Source organism: Triturus cristatus, chromosome 4_2 (genome assembly GCF_964204655.1).
Source record: "Triturus cristatus chromosome 4_2, aTriCri1.1, whole genome shotgun sequence".
NCBI classification, from domain to species: Eukaryota; Metazoa; Chordata; class Amphibia; order Caudata; family Salamandridae; genus Triturus; species Triturus cristatus.
In genome coordinates, this window is record NC_140586.1 from 37,438,129 (window position 1) to 37,459,751 (window position 21,623).

The following is a 21,623-nucleotide window of genomic DNA, read 5'->3' on the forward strand; positions in this document are numbered from 1 at the left end:
TTTTGTTGGTTGGTAGGAACGTGTTCTATTGCCTTTTTGTCTAGGAGGGAGATTACCTCCTGCTTGAGTAGCAGTAGATGTTCTGGTGACATTGGGCTTTGTCTGGGTGGAATGTTTGGGGGGGTAGATATTAGTTCTAGGCAGTAGCCTGACCGAATTATTTGTGTTACCCATTTGTCCGAAGTTATGGTAGTCCAGACCGGAAGGAAATGTTGGAGTCTGCCACCGACCGGAGGAGGATGGTCTGGGGGAAGTGGAGGAAAGTCATTGGGTAGGCGCGGTGACAGAGCGGGCAGTGTTTGTTTTGCCTCTGCCTTTGTTATTGTTGCCCCTGTAGCCGCCCCTTTGGTAGCCCCTTGTAAAGGTGGACTGAGTAGGGGATTTGTATGAAGTGGAAGCGGTGTCTGAGGAGTAGCCTCTGGATGTGCTCCGAAAGGAAGAGCGGCGAAAGGAGCGTCTGGGAGGGTGAGGTTGTAAGGCTCCCATGGATTTTGCTGTGTCAGTGTCCTTTTTCATTTTCTCTAGGGCGTCATCCACTTTTGGGCCAAAAAGTTTTCCTGGTCAAAGGGATGGTTGAGGATGGAGGCTTGTACCTCCAGTTTAAAACCTGATATCTTTAGCCAGGCATGGCGACGGAGGAGGACACTAGTATTGATGGCCCTAGAGGCTGTGTCTGCTGCATCTAAGGCACAACGTATGGAGGTATTGGTAATTGTTTTACCCTCCTGAATTAGCTCATTGGCCCTAGCTTTGTATTTATCAGGGAGATGGTGCAATATGGCTTCTAACTCGTCATAATGGGCCCTGTCATACCTCGCTAGTAGTGCTTGTGTATTGGTGATACGCCATATATTGGCCGCTTGAGATGCAGTACGCTTGCCTGATGCGTCCAAGAGTTTAGACTCTTTGTCAGGTGGTGGTGCTTCACCTGTCGCTTGGGAGTTGGACCTTTTCCGTGCTCTGGATACTACCAGGGAATCTAGTGGCGCTGGCCCTCTGATGTAGGAGGGATCTGTTGGGGCGGCTTTATACTTCTTTTCAATGCGCTGGTTAATGACCCTGGCCCTGACTGGGTCCTTAAAGATCTCCGGTGCATGTTTTATAACACCTTTAAGCATAGGCAATATGGAGGTGGTCCTATGTGTGGTGTCAAATGTATCTAGGAGGAAATCCTCCTCCACTGGGTCGGTATGTAAATCTACCCCGTGGTAGTGTGCCGCCCTTTGCAATAAATGATTGAACCCCAAGGAGTCTTCTGGTGGAGAAGGTCTGGAAGGGTAAAGATCGTCTTGTGGGACGTTAGGGATATCAGGGATATTATAATCACCCCATGGGTCTGGGGATCCTGTGGGAGTGGGGTCCCCTGTAGGTATATCTTGGGGCACATCCCCTATGTCATCATATGGATCCTCTTGATCATCATCATCCGGGGATGGGGTCGGGGAATGATGAGGTGGGGGTGGAGAAGGTGGAGGAGGGGGAAGGTGGTGGAGGTGGGGAAGGTAGTCTGAAAGGGGAGATAGCAGAGTCCTTCCTTTTTGGAGGTGGAGGTGGAGCAGGTTTCTCTAACTGTCTCTTTTTGATAGAGAGCATCAAATGTCCAGTTTTGGGATCCTTAGTTAGTGTTTTTTGTAAGGGATCCGGTGCGAATAGTTCTGGAGAGGTTGGTTGGTCCGTCGGCGCCGAAGGCGTCGGGCCGTTGGTTTCTTAGGTTTGTCGGTGCTGGTTCGTTGTTTGGAACCATGCTTGGAAAGCTCCAATTGATTAGTAGGCGCCGAGATGGATTTCGGCTACGAAGTGGGTAGAGTAGTACTCACGATCCTCTGTGCCGGAGTGATGTCCTCCACATCTGAATCGTCCGCTTCGGATGCGCTGACTAGTCCCTCGTCGGTGTGTTGTTCTGGAGCGTCGACGTCTTCCCCGAAGATGTCGTCCGGGATCGCCGTCGAGGAGTATGCCATGGTTCTTCTGGCTCTTCGGTCCCGAATAGTTTTCTTGGACCGGAAGGATTTACACGCCGGACAGTCTCGAGCCTCGTGTTCAGGGGAGAGGCAGAGATTGCACACCTCGTGGAGATCGGTGTGGGGGAATTTGGACCCACATCGAGGGCACTTTTTAAATGGAGTCCTTTCCATTAGCCAGGACCGGAGCTTGGGTAGGCCTGAAGGCCGCCGTCGACGACGACTGGAACCGAAGGTGTTGCCGATGAAAGGCGCGTCGAGTGGGGAGATCGCGATCGAAACAATACCGCGAATTGGGGTGAGGATTGCGTGTCGATTGTCGAACTGGAAGCTGTTCGGAACCGGAGCGCGAAGATTACATCCGAGCCCGATGGCGGAAAAAAACAATCTGAGGATGGAGCTGAAGCCCATGCGCTTATGATCCAAAGGAGGAGTCACCGACCTCGTGACTTCCAAAGACTTTCCAAGAGGAAAAACAAACTGCAAACATCCGGGCCCAACACTAGATGGCGATCTATGCACAAGTGTGTAATCTGCAGCTCATATGCCTCGAGCAAATATTTACTAAAGATACCCTTTCTAACAAAATACGTGACACTGGCTGGTGCTCGCTGCTGGCACAAACGTCCTCCTCCTCCCAGGTCACATCTTCCGGCCTCACTGCTGGACTCTCCCCGCCTGGGTCTCGGCCTCCATTGGAATTCTTTTGTGTGGGGGTGGGGGGGGGGGGGGGGGGTATAGGAATTAGGAATGCTCAGCTTGTTGGCTTTAAAGGCCCTTGGCTGGGTGGATGGGCTGGAAGCAATCTGAAAAGATAGCAAGGGGGTTGGGGTTAAATCAACCTAGTGGTCGGTTCTGGAAGGGCGGAGAACCTGGTGGGGAAAAAAAGGCAGTTCAGGCACGTGATGTGTGGGCTAAACAAGCGGTAATGTTTAGGATTATAAATCGTCCACATGGGAGCCAACGTAGCCCCTCCCCCTTCAGTCTGGTATAAGTGTTCTGCGTATAAACCCTACAACCTCCGAGGAAGCACGGTAGTGGGCTGCTATCGCAGGCTACTCGATTCAAACCAATGCGAGCCAGGCGATGAAGGTATCCATTTACAGGACAATACCCAATACATGAACAACAGCCATATATGCCGAGGATCACACAGCAAGACATCATTGGTAGCTAGGATCCCTTTCAGGAGGTCCATTTCCGAGGTTGCGAACCAGCGAGGATCCGTCCGCTGATAGCCACACCCAGTACAATGTGTACGTGTTTCACCGCCGGCCATGGTGCAGATTCTGGGGCTTCCGCCCGAGTTTGTGGCGTGTCACCTCTGCAAAAGGCTACTACACACGGGAGCAGTGTGGTGATGAGAGGATCAGGGATGAAACCCTGAGCATAAAGGACTAAACGCCTCAGCAGGTTAATGCATATAGGGGATGACGGATTCCGAGAGGTGACACACCCGCATGGAGGGATAGACCAGAATCTTTGTGATGTAGGGTTGGGGTCCGGCAGTATCGGCTTGCTTCCTTGGAGAGAAATCTCTCCACACAGAGCTGCGGGACAGGAGTTTTGTGAGGTACAGACGAGGGGAATGGATGAGGTGGGCGAGGTCAGCTCTTTTCGGGGGTGGAACTGCATCATGTGGCCAGCGGTGCGACCCTATGAAGTCTCCCTCCTCCCCCAATCACGCATACACCACTAAGCGCTACACAGCACAGGAGCTGTGCGAGGCACGGATCTAATTGTCTTTAAGGGTTTAATCTCACAACATAGGCTAGAGACTGGTCACCTCTATGGAGAGGGCTAACATAAGGCAAGACCCAGCGCTTCACAGTGCGTTACAATAGGAATTGAAAGACGGAAATTGTCTCTTCATTTTTAAAAACCCACTTTAACGCAAAGAGGTGGACATATCTTGAGAAGCGAAAACAGTTAATCAATAATGTAACAAACAGTCCTAAAACACCTGCGACCGCGGGAAAACTGAAGACGGAAGGGTAGAAAAAACAAGCGCTCGCCATTGTGGGAAGGCAGCCGCTGTTTATTTTTGCATCGCGCTTTCACTTAAGGTGAAAGCGCGATGAAAAAATAAACAGGCAGCGCCCTGTCTTCTTTTGGGACGGCCCATCCGGACTGGATCTCACGGCTTGTTTATATAACACGCCTCCTTGAGATAAGAAATTGCTTCACGACAGCCGTGAAGCAGGCGATCCAGTCCAGATGGGCCACACCAAAAGGCAAAAGGGAGGCAACGCAAACAGCTCATTTCCAATGGCAGGCCACCGTTTAGCATGAACGATGACACCAGCCAATGGAAATGAGGGGCGGGGCTTAAAGCCCTTTTCTGAAATCCCTCTAACAAAATCTCTTGCCAGTGAGCAGCGCATGCGCTGCAACGCAGGCGAGACCTAATGATGAATTCTGCCTTGTCATGGTTACATTTTTAGAAAGTTGTTTCACATCCTCTTGTGAAGTCTTGAAGAAAAGGATTATGTTACTTAGCCTGTAAGCATCTGTTCTTGGCATGCATAGTGCTGAGGCCTAATGTTATCCAATGGGGGATAGGGGGCCTCCGGTTGGTGGCTGCTCACAAGCAGCCCACAAGGTTGTGGGACCAAAGCTTCCGGATTTAAGCTTAAGGCAAAAGGAGGTTTCAAGTAGGTACCCAAGGTGCACCCACAGAGGTACTAGGGCGGCCGGATGCAGGGTGCTGTTTTGGTGTCGGGTGCCCTGTTACTTTCAATAGGAATTCTCCGGATTGAACAAACACAGAAGGCTCGGGCACAAAGATTTTCTAGAGGCGACCATTGGTTGGAGGCAAGATGGGATGTGTTGGGATGCCGGGCCACCGTCGGTTGGGCCAACCAAGGCCGTGGGGCATCGGGTGCAGGGGTGTCTTTTGGCGTCTGATTCTTCTTACTGGCTCCGGGATCCTCCAGAAATGGACTGCAGGTGTCGTCGGGAGACTCGAGGCAAGTCAGGGATCACCAGATCCCAGGTAAGGATCGCCAGGGAGACCTCCTCGTGGTGTTGGGTCACTTGAACTTGCGCGTCAGGTGCAGAGTGGTGCAGACTCACAGATATGGCCCGAGTCTGTTGGTGAACAAATCCAGTGCTCACGGGAGACAAAGTCTGTTTGGGGAGGCAGGGCAGGTCTCCCGGGTTCGAGGGGGAGGGGCTGCCTGCTGCAGGACACACCGGGATTTCGCTGGAGCAGGTCGGGGAAGAGACAGGCCGGTAGGGCTGGGGCCAAGTTAATTGGGGTCCTCTTCTTCCTTCAGCACGGCTCTTTAATCCTTCTTCTTGTGTGCAGAGGCAAAGTTCAGGCTTGCCCCTAAATACTAAATTTAGGGGCGTTTCAGGTAGTTAAGTTTGGGACCAATGGGTCCCTTCCTTGGGGTGGGTACTCCCCCTATTAATTTCACCCTCCAGTGTGAGGGGGCATAAGCCTCACTCTGGTTGGCTGGGTCCCCCCATCTTCAAGATGGCGAGGACTGAGAGTTGTGCTTCGCCTCGCCTCCCCCACCGGGAGGGGTGGAGTTGGCAAAGGTGGGCACACCTCTCCTCCTATCCTGGTTTTCCCGCCCAAAGTGGGGGTCAGAACCGGTGGGGACCAGTTGCTGGGAGCAGCAAATGGCTGGGGCAGCTCACAAAGGTGGTAAGCCTTTGAAGCTTCCCCTTTGTTGACCCTGCCAATCCTGGGCAGGAGGTGTGACACCAACGCCCAGGATGTGCATTGTTTCTGGTCCCAGAGAGCAGAGGCTCTCCAACCAGGGGTCCAGAAACGTGTGTGTGGCAGGCTGCCTAAAGCCAGTCAGTGACCACACCAGGGTCGGTAGGTTCGCAGGAGGTGAACTTTGACTACATCGTACAATAAATCCCACACTGGCATCAGTGTGGATTTATTGTAAGAAGCAGCTTGGTAGTTGTCGAGTTTCCAGCCCATGTACTCTCTATGGCTTCCCTGGCCCTTACAATATCAAGAAACGGACCCCAATGTGGTATAGTGCACCCTGCCTTAGGGCTGTAAGACCTGCTAGAGAGGTGACCTACCTATACCTTTAGACCATGCTGGCTGGCATGGCACCCAGGCAACGTGCCATGTCGACTTTGTTGTTTTTCACCTCACAGGGGCATGCAAGCTGCTGGGGCAGAGACATGGTTCTAGTGTGGGGGTCCCAGGGGCCCCTCTTTAGCTTTCAGGCCCTAGATACCTAGGGCGCCACTTACTAGGGACTTACAGGGGCAGAAGTACCAACTGTGGATATGTTTTTAGGTAAGAGCACTGGCACAGGGGACCTGGTTGGCAGGGACACTGTGCACTACAATTGAAACCACTTTAAATACCAGGCAAAAAGTGGGAGCTAAACATGTCAAAAGAGACACTTTCCCCCTGTGAGGAAAAAAATCTCTTCGGAGTGAGCGTAGCTCCAGATCACTGCAGAAGGCACAGAAACAAGTGAACTGACATCACTGTGCCCTGGGCGGGCGCTATACATCTTTGGTGACATCACCCGATGCCACTTACAGCATTGTTCCAAAGCAAGTGCCCCCTACCGGTCAAGTAACAGTTTTGACGTTTCCAGATCCAGTCTGATGCCTGGGATTGTTCTACAGGTGGAAGTATCAAACAAAAAGACTTTTACAGACATGGTTCAAGGGCTAGTATGTTTTACCATCTCCTCTACAGCTAAAGAAAACACTTGTTCCACATCCAAGTCAAATGGACCCAACCCCATTCTCGAGTCGTTCTAAGGTAGTGAGGGGGAAGAACTGCAAAATATGCTGCCATGGGGATAGAAGATTTATCATCATAGAATAATCTTTGCAATGAACACTTTCTGCTCAGAAGACGCCAGCATCCTACCTTGCTACAGGCCAAGTGAAGTGCTGTGTTCTTGTTGACATCAAGCACAGACAAATCTGCCTTTGCTCGGAACAGCAGGAACTCTGAAAAAAGAAAAAAGAACAACATGTAGTCAAGGGCACAGAATACAGCATGGTACTGGTACCATACGTAAGAGTCAATGTTGAAAGCTTGTCACATGAGTTTTCTATGGGACATAACTGTTCAAAACTCAGGAACGACAGCAAACGTGATAGGTGCTGCATTGCTGTGAGCGTTTATGTTGTCAGGAGGCTCCGACTGAGATCAGCACGGAACCTGAACATTTACAACTATCACATGTTTTCAGATCATTGAGGAAGACAGACAGATAGGGGAAAATCATCAAGGGGTATGTTGGAAGAGAGTCCAGCCTAGTAGAAATAGTCCAATTACAAAGGTAAATTTTTTCTTGAAGTGGTTTTTGAGGGCTGTGTAGTCTACATGTCAGACATCTTTCAAGTTGATGTGTATACAATCAATGATGCAGAATGTTAACTAGGATCCATGTATGCAACTGTGTCACACACAACAAATGAAACGCCAACCAAACGTACTGCTGTCATCGCTCTCTCTGAATGTTCAGTGGGACAATTCAAGTAGGTGAAAGCTGAAAAGTTTATGGTGGGGGAGAAGGGCTACAGTTCCATGCTGTAACTGAATGAAACTTCCCCATCCTTATTGCGTTGTTTGCAGACAGCGCTACCTTTGCGGTAGCAAACCATAAGAGATTGAAAGGTTGATCGTAAACAGTAGATGGGGATTTTGGCACCTAACTTTAAGCCTTTACTATTGTTGTTGCAAAGTTAATGGGCGCGGGCCTGGCAATGTGATAGGCTGAATAATGAGAAATCCCAAACAATCTCAAGGGAAAAAACAAAGGGCCAACCAAAGAACAAGTATAGCTCTAATATCAAAAGTTGCCATAAACGCTTATAGTTTTCACCCACGCTTGTAGCAAATACAAGGCAGCAAATACAAGTCAAAAAGGTTTCTATGCTAAGGAAGTTAACATTGTCCTCCAGCTGATGGAAACAAGACCATCAAAAAACCAAATGACCCACCCTCACTTTGAAGGAACAATGGGCTTTGGTGTTCATGTTGGTTGTTAATGTCCAGAGTTGAGCTTTATTGAACAAATACAGCAAACCTACACTGGTCATTTGCAGAATTTATTTCTATGTATACCCCAGGAGTGTTGCTCTAGCAATAGGCTTAATGCAAAACCGAAAAAAGGTTTTAAAAGAAAAATCCCCCTGGCCGGGCAGCTTGTCTGCCATGTTTCACTTTATAAGGCTGCTCTAAATGTGTAGAGGGTCTGGGCTTATTTCCTGCATCTCAGAAAAGTCAAACTCACCAGTGTAAAACATGTTGTTTACAATACTGTGGCTAAAGAAACACCTCTTTGGAGGACACAGATGGGAATTCCTTCTCATGAAAATCAGAACACCTGAGAAGGGTTGTTTATGAATCTGACAAAGAACATCAAAGAACCAGTCCTCTTAAATGAGAATAATAAAATAAAATACAAAGAGTAAGGAGTGCTGCACCCTAAAGCAATGAAGACAATATGAAATCCTCCACCACTTAGGGATCCAGTAACACTTAGTACAAGTATGGAATGAAAGGTACTGTCTTCTGTGGAGTAGTGAGTGCAGCTAGAGCAAAGGCCAGGCCCAGCACCAGGTGACTAAGCACAAAGAAAGAACTAGTACTACAGTGATCAGATAGACTTCCAGAAACGAGAGAAGCAGAATCTGTGGCGTTGCCTGCATGCTCACCAAGAGCTCCTTGAAAAGGCCCTCTAGGATAAAATGCTTAATGACTGTTCCAGTTGACAGCTTGCATTCTGGGTGAATCTCCATAAGAACAGTAAGAGTAATCCGGCCTCAGCAGAGGTGGGTGGGAGTGTGTTGGTCCATGTACCTCCTGAGCCTGATATGTATGTGCTTGGTCCAAATGTAATCTCAAGACAGTCCATGAGTCTGATATCCAAGGCGAAGATGGAATGAAGGTGATGTCCCAGATCTTGTGTTGACATAACCTCAGTAAAAGCTCCTCAAAGGGAGCAGTCAGACAAAACCCCTCCAAATCGTCCCCTCCCCATCCAAAAAGTGCATCCAAACCAGAGTCTTGGTCTTCCTGTTTTTTTTTAAATTGCAATAATATGAGGAATTTTTTATCCACGTCTAGACCACTTTAGTAGCGGTGTAAAGGCCAGAAATGGACCTCCTGAAAATTGTTTTGCATTGTCCTCGCAATCCCATCAGCTTGTAACTGACCACCAGGAGCGTAAAACTCCAGTAGCACCTAAGACTGATGAAAGGGGTCATAGCCCATGAAAGCCTGCCCCATGTGATACATCACATGGAGGAGATTTACCGCACGAAACAGTGCTGGGAACGTTGTGACAGGACCCAGCTGAAGAAATACCCTAGAACAGCGGTTTCTAACTTGTGTTCCGGGGAGCCCTAACAAAAATGAATGTGTCCTCATGTAATGCACCTGCTGCTATGTAAACCGCTCTGATACCCGATTCGGGTCAAGTGGAAGAGGTGTGGCACAGCGGCCAGGGTGCCTGACTCCGGCCCACGGGGTTCACGGTTCGATCGCCGGTGCCGGCGGCAGGTTAGCCCAGCACCATGTGACTCTGGGCAATAGCTCGCTTAATCTTCCCGACGGCCCCCAGCGCTGGGACACCTCTCCGGAGGTAGCTGTGCGCTTAACAAATGCTGGTATTTCATTTCAAGTTGGCTACTTAAAACATTTAATAATATAAAAAAGATGAATAAAGTTCATATAAATGAAAAAAGTTCTGTAAATGTGAAAGAATTTGCAATTGGAAGCTAAACATTTAGTTGATATTTTCAGATTGATTTGTTGAGTCAGTGGAAGTGCATCAAAGGGAATATATTGTGGACAATGGGTGGCCTGAATTGAATTTAGAAATGCTCCATAAAGGCTCCATTCTTTCCAATAAAATTATAATGTTGATATGTTTTACATTGGTTTGTGAATTAAATAAAATATTTCATCATTTGCATGTTTGATGAATGCTTGTAGCCGTATCTTTATTTATTGTTTTGCGGTTCAAGTCTTCGATAATGCTTTGGCAGAGGTCCTTGGCTTCCAGTAATGAGTGAGTGGGGGAAGGGGGAGGGGGGGGTTCTAATAATGAATTTGTGGGGTGCGTCTGGATTCTAGCATGACTAAGTGGGTGTCCACAAAAAGTAAAAAGGTGAAGAACCATTGCCCTAGATACCACTGAACTTGTGGAATTTTAATATAGGGGAAAACATTTTTTTTTAAAGGATTTTATTAATAGATTTCTAGAGTTCCTTAGGAATGTAAATATTAACCTCTGCAGCATGCTCCAAGCAGGGATTTTTTGATGATGTGTGCTAAAAGAGCAATAAGGATACCAGCGGTTACTGCGACAGCCCTGTTCACCATACAAATGTTGACTTTCATCTCTGGTAAGTGAATATGCTCCACTAAGATTGTGTACATTCCTGGAGTGGCTTCACTCCTCCAGGGTGTGCTCTTCCTTTACCCTCAGAGAACTGCAATCTTTCAGAGGCTACTAATATTCACGTATTAGAAACATGTGCTATATGCAGCCCCTGAAAGCCAGTTCTTCAACTCCCTCCATTTCCACTGTTGTTTCTCCATGCTGGGGCTGGGCCCAGTACCATTTATCATTTACCAAGAGACAAGAGTGAATGGGGCGTGAGGAGGACATGAAGGAAGAGTAAGAGGCAACCTTGCTTTCCACATCTCCAATGTCCAGAGGGTCAAACCTTGCTCTGTAGATGAGGCGCTTGCAGCTCTGTCACTTTCCAATCTCTCTCTTTTTCAACCAACATCAGGCCCTCTGTTTCCCTGGTTTCTCACTGCTTCTCTCAGCTATCTTCCTCACTTTCATTGACCACACCAGATTTCTCTCTCTGTCATGCCCAGATCTCTCATGCAGGCTTAGCCTCCGCTTGCAGCGTCTGCTAAGTTATTACTGAATTTTAAAACTACGTAATGCAACATGGGGAAACACGTGAGAGCAGAAGAAACAGGCGAAGAAGTAAGAGAACCATGCAATATCGTAACCTACATTGAGCCAAATGCCACATTTTCTTACAAACATACCTACTGCTGCAGTCTGCCCATTCTCAGCCGCCATCATGAGAGGTGGCTTTCCTGATTGGTCGATGGCGTTTACCTCAGCCTGGTGGCGCAGAAGCAGCTGTAAACCATGGATGTTGTCTGCGAAGGCAGCGGCGTGAAGAGGGGTCCTGCATGGAAACATTGAGGAACAGAGGGCAGGAGTGTCAAGTGTGAGTTGTAGAAGGCACTTAATTTACACAAGCCAAATGATTATACATGACCTAAGCAAAACTACTCTTCTGACCCAAAATAGAAGATGTGGGAGACAATATGCAACACACCACATACAAAGGCTGTAATATTTCCCAGCCAAACTAACCTAGTATGACTAATATATATCGGAAGCCTACAACTCTTTACAGAATGAGGCTAATTCACACCACACACAATTTGTACTAATCAATCACCAACAAGTTGCTATATTTTGAAGGAATGGATTTAAGTCGGCTACCTTCCTTTGGCATCTCTGCTATTAATAATCTTGGCACCCATGGCGTCTACCAGCATTTCCGATGTGCTGTCCTGGCTGTTGATTCTGCAACAAAAAGTTGAGACAACTATGAAAAGGGAAGTGGTCGCTCTGAAGCAGGAGACCGAGGAGAGAGAGCAAAGGACATGCGGGGTGAGCCACGACCTGCAAAAACGACAAAGACAAATGCAAAGCTTTGTGTGATGTAAAGAGGATTAGGTATCCACCTTGCCTTTCAATAAAACACATTCCTTACAATTTCCAGCCCCACACCCAGTCTGACTCATTGGCCGCTGTAAGATTCGGTACTGAAAATTCACATTCAAGATTTTTGATTAATTCTGTTTAGGCTGTCGGCACCATATCCTTCACACCTTTCTCCGTCAGGCCACACCCAACCAAGGTTCACATCTAAATGGGGGGAGTCTATCTAGTGGGTAAGCAATAACGTATAGTTTCTTACCCGTCGGTGTAGTATTGCAGCTTGAAGACTTTCTGGATTCACTATGCTGTGCATTATTCCGCCATCTAGTGGCTGGGTCCGGATTTGTATTATTTTTCTCTTTTTTTTTCCGTGGCCCAGGTGGGCGTCGACATACCACCATTTGGTGTCCTTCGTGACGTCGACGTGCTTCCTCCGGAAGCTCCCACCTTTGGTCACCATCTTCGGATTCTTTTTTTCTTGTCTTGTGTCATTCTTGTTTTCCCTCTTATTTTCTAAAGTCTTGTTCATCTTTAATCCCTTTCCTCCGGTCTCATCTTTCTGACGGAGGGTGGGTTCGCTAGTGAATCCAGAAAGTCTTCAAGCTGCAAAACTACACCGACAGGTAAGAAACTATACGTTTTGCAGCGTGAATCTTTCTGAATTCACTATGCTGTGCATAGACTTTGTAGCAGTTTGTCCTTATTGTGGTGGCTGGGTGGAAGATGAGCACTGGTTACTGAATATGTGTTGTAAGACCTTCTGTCCCACTTGCACTTCTTCATTCATTTGGATATCCACACAGTAGTGCTTAGTGAACGTGTGCACTGAAGCCATGTTGCAGCTTGGCAAATGTCTTGAATTGGTGTGTTGGACAGAAACGAATAGTTTCTTACCTGTCGGTGTAGTTTTGCAGCTTGAAGATCTTTCTGGATTCACTATGCTGTGCATTATTCCGCGATCTGGTGGTTGGGTCCGGATTCGTAGTCTTTCTTTTTTTTTCCGTAGCCCAGGTGGGCATCGACGTCCCACTATTTGGTGCACCTCTCGTGACGTCGTCGTGCTTCCTGCGGAAGTCCCACCTTTGGGGAGCCATCTTCGGGTTCTTTTTTCCTCTTGTTTTTTTTTTTTTTTTTCCCTAGACGAATGATTAACTTATATGTCTCTTTCTGTAGTATTTCATTCCTCCAGCCTCATCTTCCTGGCGGAGGTGGGTGGGTTCGCTAGTGAATCCAGAAAGATCTTCAAGCTGCAAAATTCACCGACAGGTAAGAAACTATTCGTTTTGCAGTGTGAATCTTTCTGGATTCACTATGCTGTGCATAGACTTTGTAGCGGTTTGTTATCTTTGTACCGGCTGGGTGGTAGATGAGCGTTGGTCGTTGAATATCTGTTGAAGCACCTTCTGTCCTACTTGTGCTTCCTTGTTCATCTGTATGTCCACGCAGTAGTGCTTGGTGAACGTGTGCACCGAAGCCCATGTTGCCGCCAGGCATATGTCCTGAATGGGCGTGTTTGCCAGAAAGGCAATGGTTGCCCCTTTCTTCCTTGTGGAGTGAGCTTGAGGCCCCTCCGTTAGCTCCTGTCCTGCCTGATTGTGGCAAAACTGTATAGTTAGTGCAATCCATCTCGCAATGGTGCCCTTTGTCACTGGTCTCCCCATGAAGCTTGATGCAAAGGACACAAAGAGCTGCTGAGTTTTTCTGTGCTCCTTGGTCCTCTCAATGTAGTGCATCACCGCTCTCCTAGCGTCTAGAGTGGGTAGAGCCCTATCTGCGTTCGCAGTTGGGTTTTGAAAGAAACTCGGTATCTGAATACTCTGGTTCAAATGGAACGCCGACACGACCTTAGGCATGAAGTGTGGGTCCGTTCTCAGGACAACCCTGTCCTTGTGTATCTGTATGTAGGGCTCTAGTAGCGTTAGTGCTTGCAGTTCGCTCACCCTGCGTAGCGAGGTTATGGCTACCAGAAATGCCGTTTTCATAGTCAACATTTGCATTGATGCCTTGTGTATGGGTTCAAATGGTGCTTTCATCAGCTCCGTCAGGACCACGTTGAGGTTCCATGCCGGCGGCGGCAACCTTTTAGGTGGCGCAATTCGTTTCGCTCCTTCCATGAATCTCTTTACTACCTGCGACGTAAAGAAACTTCCACCCTTCTCCCCTCTTGTGTAGGCTACTATCGCCGCTAGGTGTACCCTTAGGGAGGTGGAGCATAGGTTACTTTTCAGAAGGTGCGTGAGGTATCTCAGCACTGTTGAGTCCTTTGTCATTTTATTCTGCAGGCCTTTTTTGCGACACCATATTGTAAATCTTTTCCATTTTGCACTATAGCATTTGCGTGTAGTTGGCCTCCTTGCCTCTCGCAGCACTCGCATAGTGCTTGCAGGCAATCTAAGGTCCGCAAATTCTAACTCTTCAGGAGCCATGTCGCCAGGCTGAGGCTTTCTGGCTCTGGATGTAGAACCTCTCCGTTCTGCATGGAGAGCAGGTCCTTTCTTCTTGTGAATCTGTGGGGATTCCCTTGAGCCATTTCTAGAATTTGGGAGAACCAAGTCTGCCTTGCCCACTGAGGTGCCACCAGGATCAGTGTCATGTTGCTGGTTCTGCATTTCTCGAGTACCCTGTGTAACAGTGGTATCGGCGGAAAAGCGTAGGCAAATGTCCTTGACCAGCTTATCCATAGGGCATTCCCTTGGGATTGCTGATCTGGTTGCCTGGGCGCGAAGCTTCGGCATTTTACATTCTGGCATGTCGCAAATAGGTCTATTGTGGGAGCTCCCCATTTCCGGAAAAGCTTCTGCGTTTCGTGCCCATTGAGCTCCCACTCGTGTGAAGCCCAGGTCTGCCTGCTTAGCCAGTCTGCCTCCACATTGTCCTTCCCTGGTAGGTGAATCGCTAGCAGGTCTATCTTGAGAGGTATGGCCCATCTCCAAATCTCCTGTGCCAGAGTGGAAAGGGGGAACGACTGTGTCCCACCCTGTTTGTTGATATAAAACATGGTTGTGGTGTTGTCCGTTTGAATCAACACTCTCTGGTTGTACAGGTGCTTCTGGAATGCCTTCAGGGCTAGCAGAACAGTCTTCAATTCCAGGTAATTGATATGTCTCACCGCATCTGCCGGAGCCCACAGACCCCTCACTCTGAGTTGGTCCATGTGTGCTCCCCATCCCCTTTGAGATGCGTCCGTGGTGATGGTCACAGTTGGGCTTGGTGGTGCCAGGCTTTTCCCTGTAGTTATGTTGTCCCTGTTCCACCAAGTTATCTCTTCCTGCACTGCGTACGTAACAACCACTAGATCTTCCCAACTTCCGCTTGCCTGTGACCGTTGCTGTTGTAGCCATTCTTGGAATGGTCTCATGTGAAGACGTACATTTGGGACCAGGTGGATACATGACGCCATCATCCCCATGATCTTGCTCACTGTTCTCACTGTCAGAACTCGCCCCTTCTGGTAGAGGCTCGTCTCTCTCAGAGGGGCTTCTGCTCTCCTGTCGCTGGGCACGACCGTCTTGTCTATGGTGTTGATTTTTGCTACCAGGAAAATCTTCACCTGTTCTGGCTTCATTGATGACTTCCCCCAGTGTATGGAGAACCCCAGGTTCGTCAGTGTCTTTGTCACCTGCGCTGCGTGTTTCTCGCACTTTTCGTGGGTGTTTGCTTTGATCAGCCAGTCGTCTAGGTAAGGGTACACATGAATCCCCTTCCTTCGTAGGTATGCTGCAACTGCCGACAGGCATTTCGTGAATACCCTTGGTGCTGATTTTAGCCCGAAGGCCAGGGTCGTGAATTGGTAATGGTCCTGGTTGATGCTGAATCTTAAAAGTCTTTTGTGCCTTCTGTTTATTGGGATATGCAGGTAGGCATCCTTGAGGTCCACGGTGGACATGAAGTCTCCGTCCCTTATTTGGGGCAGCACCTCCTGTAGTGATGTCATTTTGAACTTTTGTGTTCTGATGTATTTGTTTAGGTATCGCAGATCCAGGATGGGTCTGAGATTTCCGTCTACTTTTGGTACCACGAAGTAGTTTGAGTAGACCCCTTTGTTCCTTTCCTTGTAAGGCACTGGCTCGATGGCTCTCTTTTCGAGCAGCTTCAGTGTTTCCTCTCTGAGTTGAGCAAGCTCCTGACCTGAGCATTGCCTTAGTCTTGGTTTTCTGTTTGGGGCTTCCCCTCCAAGTCCACGCAGTAAGCGTGTTGTATGACGTTCAGTATCCACTTGTCCGTGGTTATACGTTGCCATTTCTGTAGGTAGAGGCCCAGCCTTCCGCCTACGGGTGTTGGATGTTCGTAGGCGATTGGGTCTCTTCCCCCCCTTGTTGTTTTTGCATTGCGCCTCACCCCTGGGGGTATGTTGGGGGTGAGCGTCCCCATGCGTGCCGAGTCACTTCGATGAGGGTTGGTCACTCCCTCGTCTCCTTTGGCCACGTCCGTTTCCCCTCCCACGAAAGGACTGGCCCCTTGGCTGGTACTGCCAGTTTTGTTTTTGCTGACCTTGCTGGCCGTGACTTTCACCCTGCTGTCCCTGCTGGAACGTCTGGTGCGATGTTCTCTGCTGGTTACCCCCTCTACCGTAGGGTCTTTTAGTTGTAGTGCCTCTTCTCATCCCCCTGAACTGTAGGGCCCCCATGGACCTTGCCGTCTCGTTCTCTCTCTTCAGCTGGGTGAGTTTTTCGTCCACTGTCGCCCCGAACAGTGTTTCCCCGTTGAAAGGGGTGCTTAATATGTTGCTCTGCACCTCCTGTTTGAATCCAGAGATTCTCAGCCAGGCCTGTCTTCGTTCGGTGATCCCAATGGCCATTAGTCTGCTGGAAGTTTCCGCCCCGTCCAATGCAGTTTTAATGCACGAGTTGGCTATGTTTTTACCTTCTTCTACAAGTTGGGATGCTCTTTGGCGGTACTCTTCAGGGAGGTATTTGACTAACTCCCCCATCTCGTCCCAGTGCTGGTACTGGTGTCGATTGAGAAGCGCATTGGAGTTCGCCATGCGCCAGTGCATCGCCGCGTTCCTTTCGACCTTCCTTCCAGTGAGGTCCATTCTCCTGCTTTCCTTATCAGGGGGGTGGCCCCGAGGTCGCTGGCACGTTGGCCCTTCTCCTGGCCGTGGAAGCGATGATGGAGTCGGCAGTGACCGCTCCCTTGATGTAAGGCGGGTCCAGGGAGGGGTGCTTGTATTTCTTCTCCGTCCTGGGCGTGATGGACCGGCATGTTGCTGGCTCCTTAAAGGCTTCCTTCCCCTGGTTCATTACGCTTTGGAGCATGGGAAGGAACTGGCTCCTCGTCTGAATGGGGAGCAGGGTCTCGAGAAGGAAATCAGCTTTCGGCTTCTCCTCGTCCAGTTTAACCCCAAAGGCTGCTGCAGCACTCCTGACGACCATATTATACACCCCGATGTCGTCTGGCGGCAAAGGCCTCGAAGGATACGTGTCCACGGGCTCTTCGGGATTTTCGGCGTCGATATCTTGCCAATCCAGTTCGTGAGTGGTTGATGGCGCCGAGCCGTAGAACGACTGCTGGTCGGCCTCCTCGTCTTCGCCTTCATAGTAGGTGCCTTCTTCCTCCTCCTCATGATCTCTCGGCAGCCCTTCGGCGTAGAATTCGTCCTGCTCCTCGATCTCGACGATGTCCGTCAACGGAGTCGTTGGAATTCGGAATTCTTTCAATTTGGCGTCGAACTCCTTCTTCCTCTGGAGGATGCTCTCCATCTCCGCTTCGAGCCTGCTCTTCTTCTTCTCCATTTCGGAGATGCTTTCGACGTTGACCGCGGCTCTTTTCGACGGAGCTTGCGTCGACGCTGGCCTGTCTTTCTGCGTCGAACGGCCCGCTTCGTGGGCTGCTTTCGACTAACTCAGCCTTTCGGCGTCCTTCGGCACCAGGGAGTCCTTCTCGCAGGATCCGCTCGGCCTTTTGTCCATGGATCCACCCTTGGTCGTCGAAATTTTCGGCGCCGGTGCTCCTTTTGAGGACTTTGACTCGGATTTTCGAGAGTCTGTCTCGGGTTTTCGAGGCCCTTTCGGGGGTTTTGAACTCGACGATTCTCTTACCCTCATCAGGCGTTTTCGTATCGGTCTCTGCGACCGTGAAGACGTCGGGTCCTTCGGCGATGTTGTCCTCATCGTCGGTGGAGAGGCCCAGATCGTAAAGCGACGGGGCCTTACCTTTGCCTTCCATGCTGAAGTTAGCTCTTCTCTGGCGTTCTCTCACTCGGAGCGTCTTCGGCGCGAAAGCTGAACAGGCGTTGCAGTCCTTGCTCGGGTGGTCGATCGGTAGGCAAAGGTTGCAGACCGGATGCTGGTCCTTCTGCGCGAACTTGTGGTGGCAGTTAGGGCAGAATTTGAATGGTGTCTTGTCCATTGCGCTCAGAGCCTCTGAGTGCGCATCCTCGAAGGGCGTCGAAGAAAATTCCTGGGAATTCTTCCTTCTTCGCGTCCCGGATGTAATTTATTCCTCTCTGTTATCTCAGCTGTTTTTTCTCAATGAAACTCGCGTTTTCTTCCTTCGATTGAAATCCTGGAGCTTCTCGATGACGATCCAGACCCAACGGCGGAAACAAGAATCTGAAGATGGCGCCCCAAAGGTGGGACTTCCGCAGGAAGCACGACGACGTCACGAGAGGTGCACCAAATGGTGGGACGTCGACGCCCACCTGGGCTACGAAAAAAAAAAAGAAAGACTACGAATCCGGACCCAACCACCAGATCGCGGAATAATGCACAGCATAGTGAATCCAGAAAGATTCACGCTGCTAAACGTAATTGTTGCTCCTTTCTTCCTTGTTGAGTGAGCATGAGCTGCTCCTTGTAACAGTTGCCCAGCGTGTTTGCGGCATAGTTGTATGGTTTGTGCAATCCATTGAGCAATGTTATTTTTGATAACTGGTCGTCCCAAAAAACTTCTTGCGAAGGAAACAAAGAGTTGCTTTGTCTTTCTGCACGCCTTTGTCCTTTCTATATAGTGTATCACAGCCCTCCTAGCATCCAGTGTGTGCAGCGCTCTCTGTGCCGGTGGTTGGTTTTTGGAAAAAACTAGGTATTTGGATTGTCTGGTTGATGTGGAACCGAGACACCACCTTTGGCATGAAGTGTGGGTCTGTTCTCATTACAATCCTATCACTGTGTATCTGCAGGTAGGGCTCTTGAAGTGTTAGCGCCTGCAACTCACTTACTCTTCGTAGTGATGTGATAGCCACTGAGAAGGCCGTCATTAGCGTAAGCACGTGCAGTGTAGCCATGTGCATCCGTTCAAACGGTTCCTTCATCAATTGAGTCAGCACTACGTTGAGGTTCCATGCTGGTGCTGGCATTCTGTTTGGAGGTGCGATCCTCTTCGCTCCTTCAAGAAATCTTTTCACTACTTGGGAGGTGAAGAAAGTTTTCCCCGTTTCTCCTCTTGTGTAAGCCACAATCGGCGCTAAGTGTACCCTTAGGGATATGTAGCTGAGTTTACTTTGCAGTAGATGTGTTAAGTATTTTAGTGCTGTTGACTCCCTTGTGATCTTTCTTTGCAGTTTCTCTCGAATGCACCATTCTGAGAATCTTTTCCACTTTGCTACGTAGCATTTCCTTGTGATAGGCCTTCTTGCCTCCCTGAGCACTGCCATTGTGCTCGCCAGTAGTTTGAAATGTGCAAACTCTAGGTCCTCAGGAGCCATGCTGCCAGGCTGAGGCTCTATGGCTCTGGGTGTAGCACCCTTCCGTCCTGCATTGTTAACAGGTCCCTTCGTCTTGGGAATCTGTGTGCTATTGCCTGCGCCAGCTCCACTATTTGTGAGAACCATGACTGGCCCACTGAGCTGCTATTAGTATCAGTGACATGCTGCTGATCCTGCATTTGCTGAGTACCCTGTGTATCAGTGGTATCGGGGGAAAAGCGTATGCACAGCTCTTTGACCAACTTATCCATAGTGCATTCCCTTGGGACCGATGGTCCGGTTGTCTGGATGCGAAGTGTTCGCATTTTGCATTCTGATGTGTTGCAAATAGGTCTATTTGTGGAGTACCTAATTTCTGGAAAAGCTTCTCTATTTTCTACTGGTTGAGCTCCCATTCGTGAGATGCCGACGTCTGTCTGCTGAGCCTGTCTGCTTCCACATTGTCCTTCCCTGGGAGATGTATCGCTAGTAGGTCTATCCTCAGTGGAATGGCCCATGTCCATATCTCCTGTGCTAGCCTCGTTGGCGCTACTGACTGTGTTCTTCCTTGTTTGTTGATGTAGAACATGGTCGTGGTGTTGTCTGTTTGGATCAACACTCGGTTTCCGTACAGCTCCTTCTGAAATGCTTTTAAGGCTACGAACACTGTTTTTAGTTCCAGGTAATTGATGTGCTTGAGCGCATCCTGTTGCCACCATAGCCCACTCACCTTGAGCTTGTTCAGGTGCGCGCCCCGCCCCAGCTGGGAAGCGTCAGTCGTGATGGTCACTGTTGGATTTGGTTGTGTGAATGGTTTCTCCTGTGGCATGTTTTGTTTCTTCCACCACGCTATTTCCTGATGCACTGCGTGTGTGACAACCACTAGATCTTCCCAACTCCCAGTTGCCTGTGACCATTGCTGCTGTATCCATTCCTGGAATGGCCTCATGTGTAGTCAAATGTTTTGGACTAGGTGAATGCATGACGCCATCATTCCCATCAGCTTGCTCACCGTCCTCACTGTCAGAACTTGCCCCTTGCGGTAATGACGGGTTTCCTTCAGTATCGCCAATGTTCTCTTCCTGCTGGGGAACACTTTGGCCTGTATGGTGTCGATCTCTGCCCCTAAGAATATCTTGATTTATTCTAGTTCTTTTGACAATTTCTCCCAATGGATCGAAAAACCCAGTCTTGTCAGTGTTAGCATGACCTGCGGGATGTGTAGTTTACATTGTCTGTACGAACTTGCCTTTACGAGCCAGTCGTCGAGATAGGGATATACGTGTATTCCTTGCCTTCGTAGGTGTGCTGTGACGGCTGCTAGGCACTTTGTAAACACTTTTGGTGCGGATTTCAGGCCGAATGCCAGTACTGTGAACTGGTAATGGCTTTGGTTGATCACAAACCTTAGCAGGCGCTTGTGTTTGTGGTTAATGGGGATGTGTAAGTATGCGTCCTTTAAATCTATAGTAGCCATGAAGTCCCCTTGCTGTATTTGTGGTATTACCTCTTGTAGGGACGTCATCTTGTACCTTTAAGTTCTTATGAATTTGTTCAGGAACCTTAGATCTAGGATAGGTCTTAGTGTTTTGTCCACTTTTGGCACCAGGAAGTAAGTTGAGTAAACCCCTTTGTTCCTTTGGTTTTGGGGTACCCCCTCTATTGCCTCCTTGCTGAGCAGTTCTTGTGCCTGTAGCTGCAAGAGCGAGAGCACCTTTGCCGAGTGTGCCTTGCTTCTTGGTTTTCTGTTTGGTGGCTGCTTTTCTAACTCTATACAGTATCCATATTGTACGATGTTTAGTATCCATTTGTCCGATGTGAAGTCTCTTATTCTTCCCCCTACCGGTGTTCGAGGTACTGCTTGTCGTTGAACGTTCGGCTGAAGTTCTTCTTTATGTATTTCCGCCCACCCGAGGTGTTGCTAGGGTGGGGGCCTGCTCCATGGTAGAGTCACTTGGTTGAGGGCTGCTGGCCTCCTCTTCGTGTTTGTCCTCTTCTGTTTCCGTGCCCTCGAAAGGACTGTCCCCGGGGCTGGTACTGCCAGTTCTGTTGCTGCTGTCCCTGCTGCTGCTGGCCTTGGTTGTTACCTTGGTAGCCTTGCTGGAACGTTTGGTGCGATGTGGTAGGCACGTTGCCTCCTCTACCACCCGGCCTTCTTGTGGGTGTGCCTCTTCTCATTCCTCTGAACTGCAACGCTCCCATGGACCTTGCTGTTTTGTTGTCCTTCTTGAGCTGCGTCAACTTGTCGTCAACTGGCGTGCCAAACAGTTGTTCTCCATTAAAAGGTGTATTTAGGATGTTGCTTTGCACCTCTGGCTTAAA

General features: G+C 49.1%; 1 protein-coding gene across 2 annotated transcripts in view; it reads right to left on the minus strand.

Moving 5' to 3' along the window:
- ANKRD52 (ankyrin repeat domain 52) overlaps positions 1 to 21,623 on the minus strand; it is a 260,465-nt gene that overhangs the window by 75,171 nt on the left and 163,671 nt on the right. For both annotated transcript variants that reach the window (XM_085600316.1, XM_085600315.1), the window contains exons 23-25: positions 11,453 to 11,536; positions 10,984 to 11,129; positions 6,826 to 6,908 (exon numbers count right to left, since the gene is read on the minus strand). In XM_085600316.1, the coding sequence (XP_085456442.1) occupies positions 6,826 to 6,908; positions 10,984 to 11,129; positions 11,453 to 11,536 (313 nt within the window). The remainder of the gene's footprint in view (positions 1 to 6,825; positions 6,909 to 10,983; positions 11,130 to 11,452; positions 11,537 to 21,623) is intronic.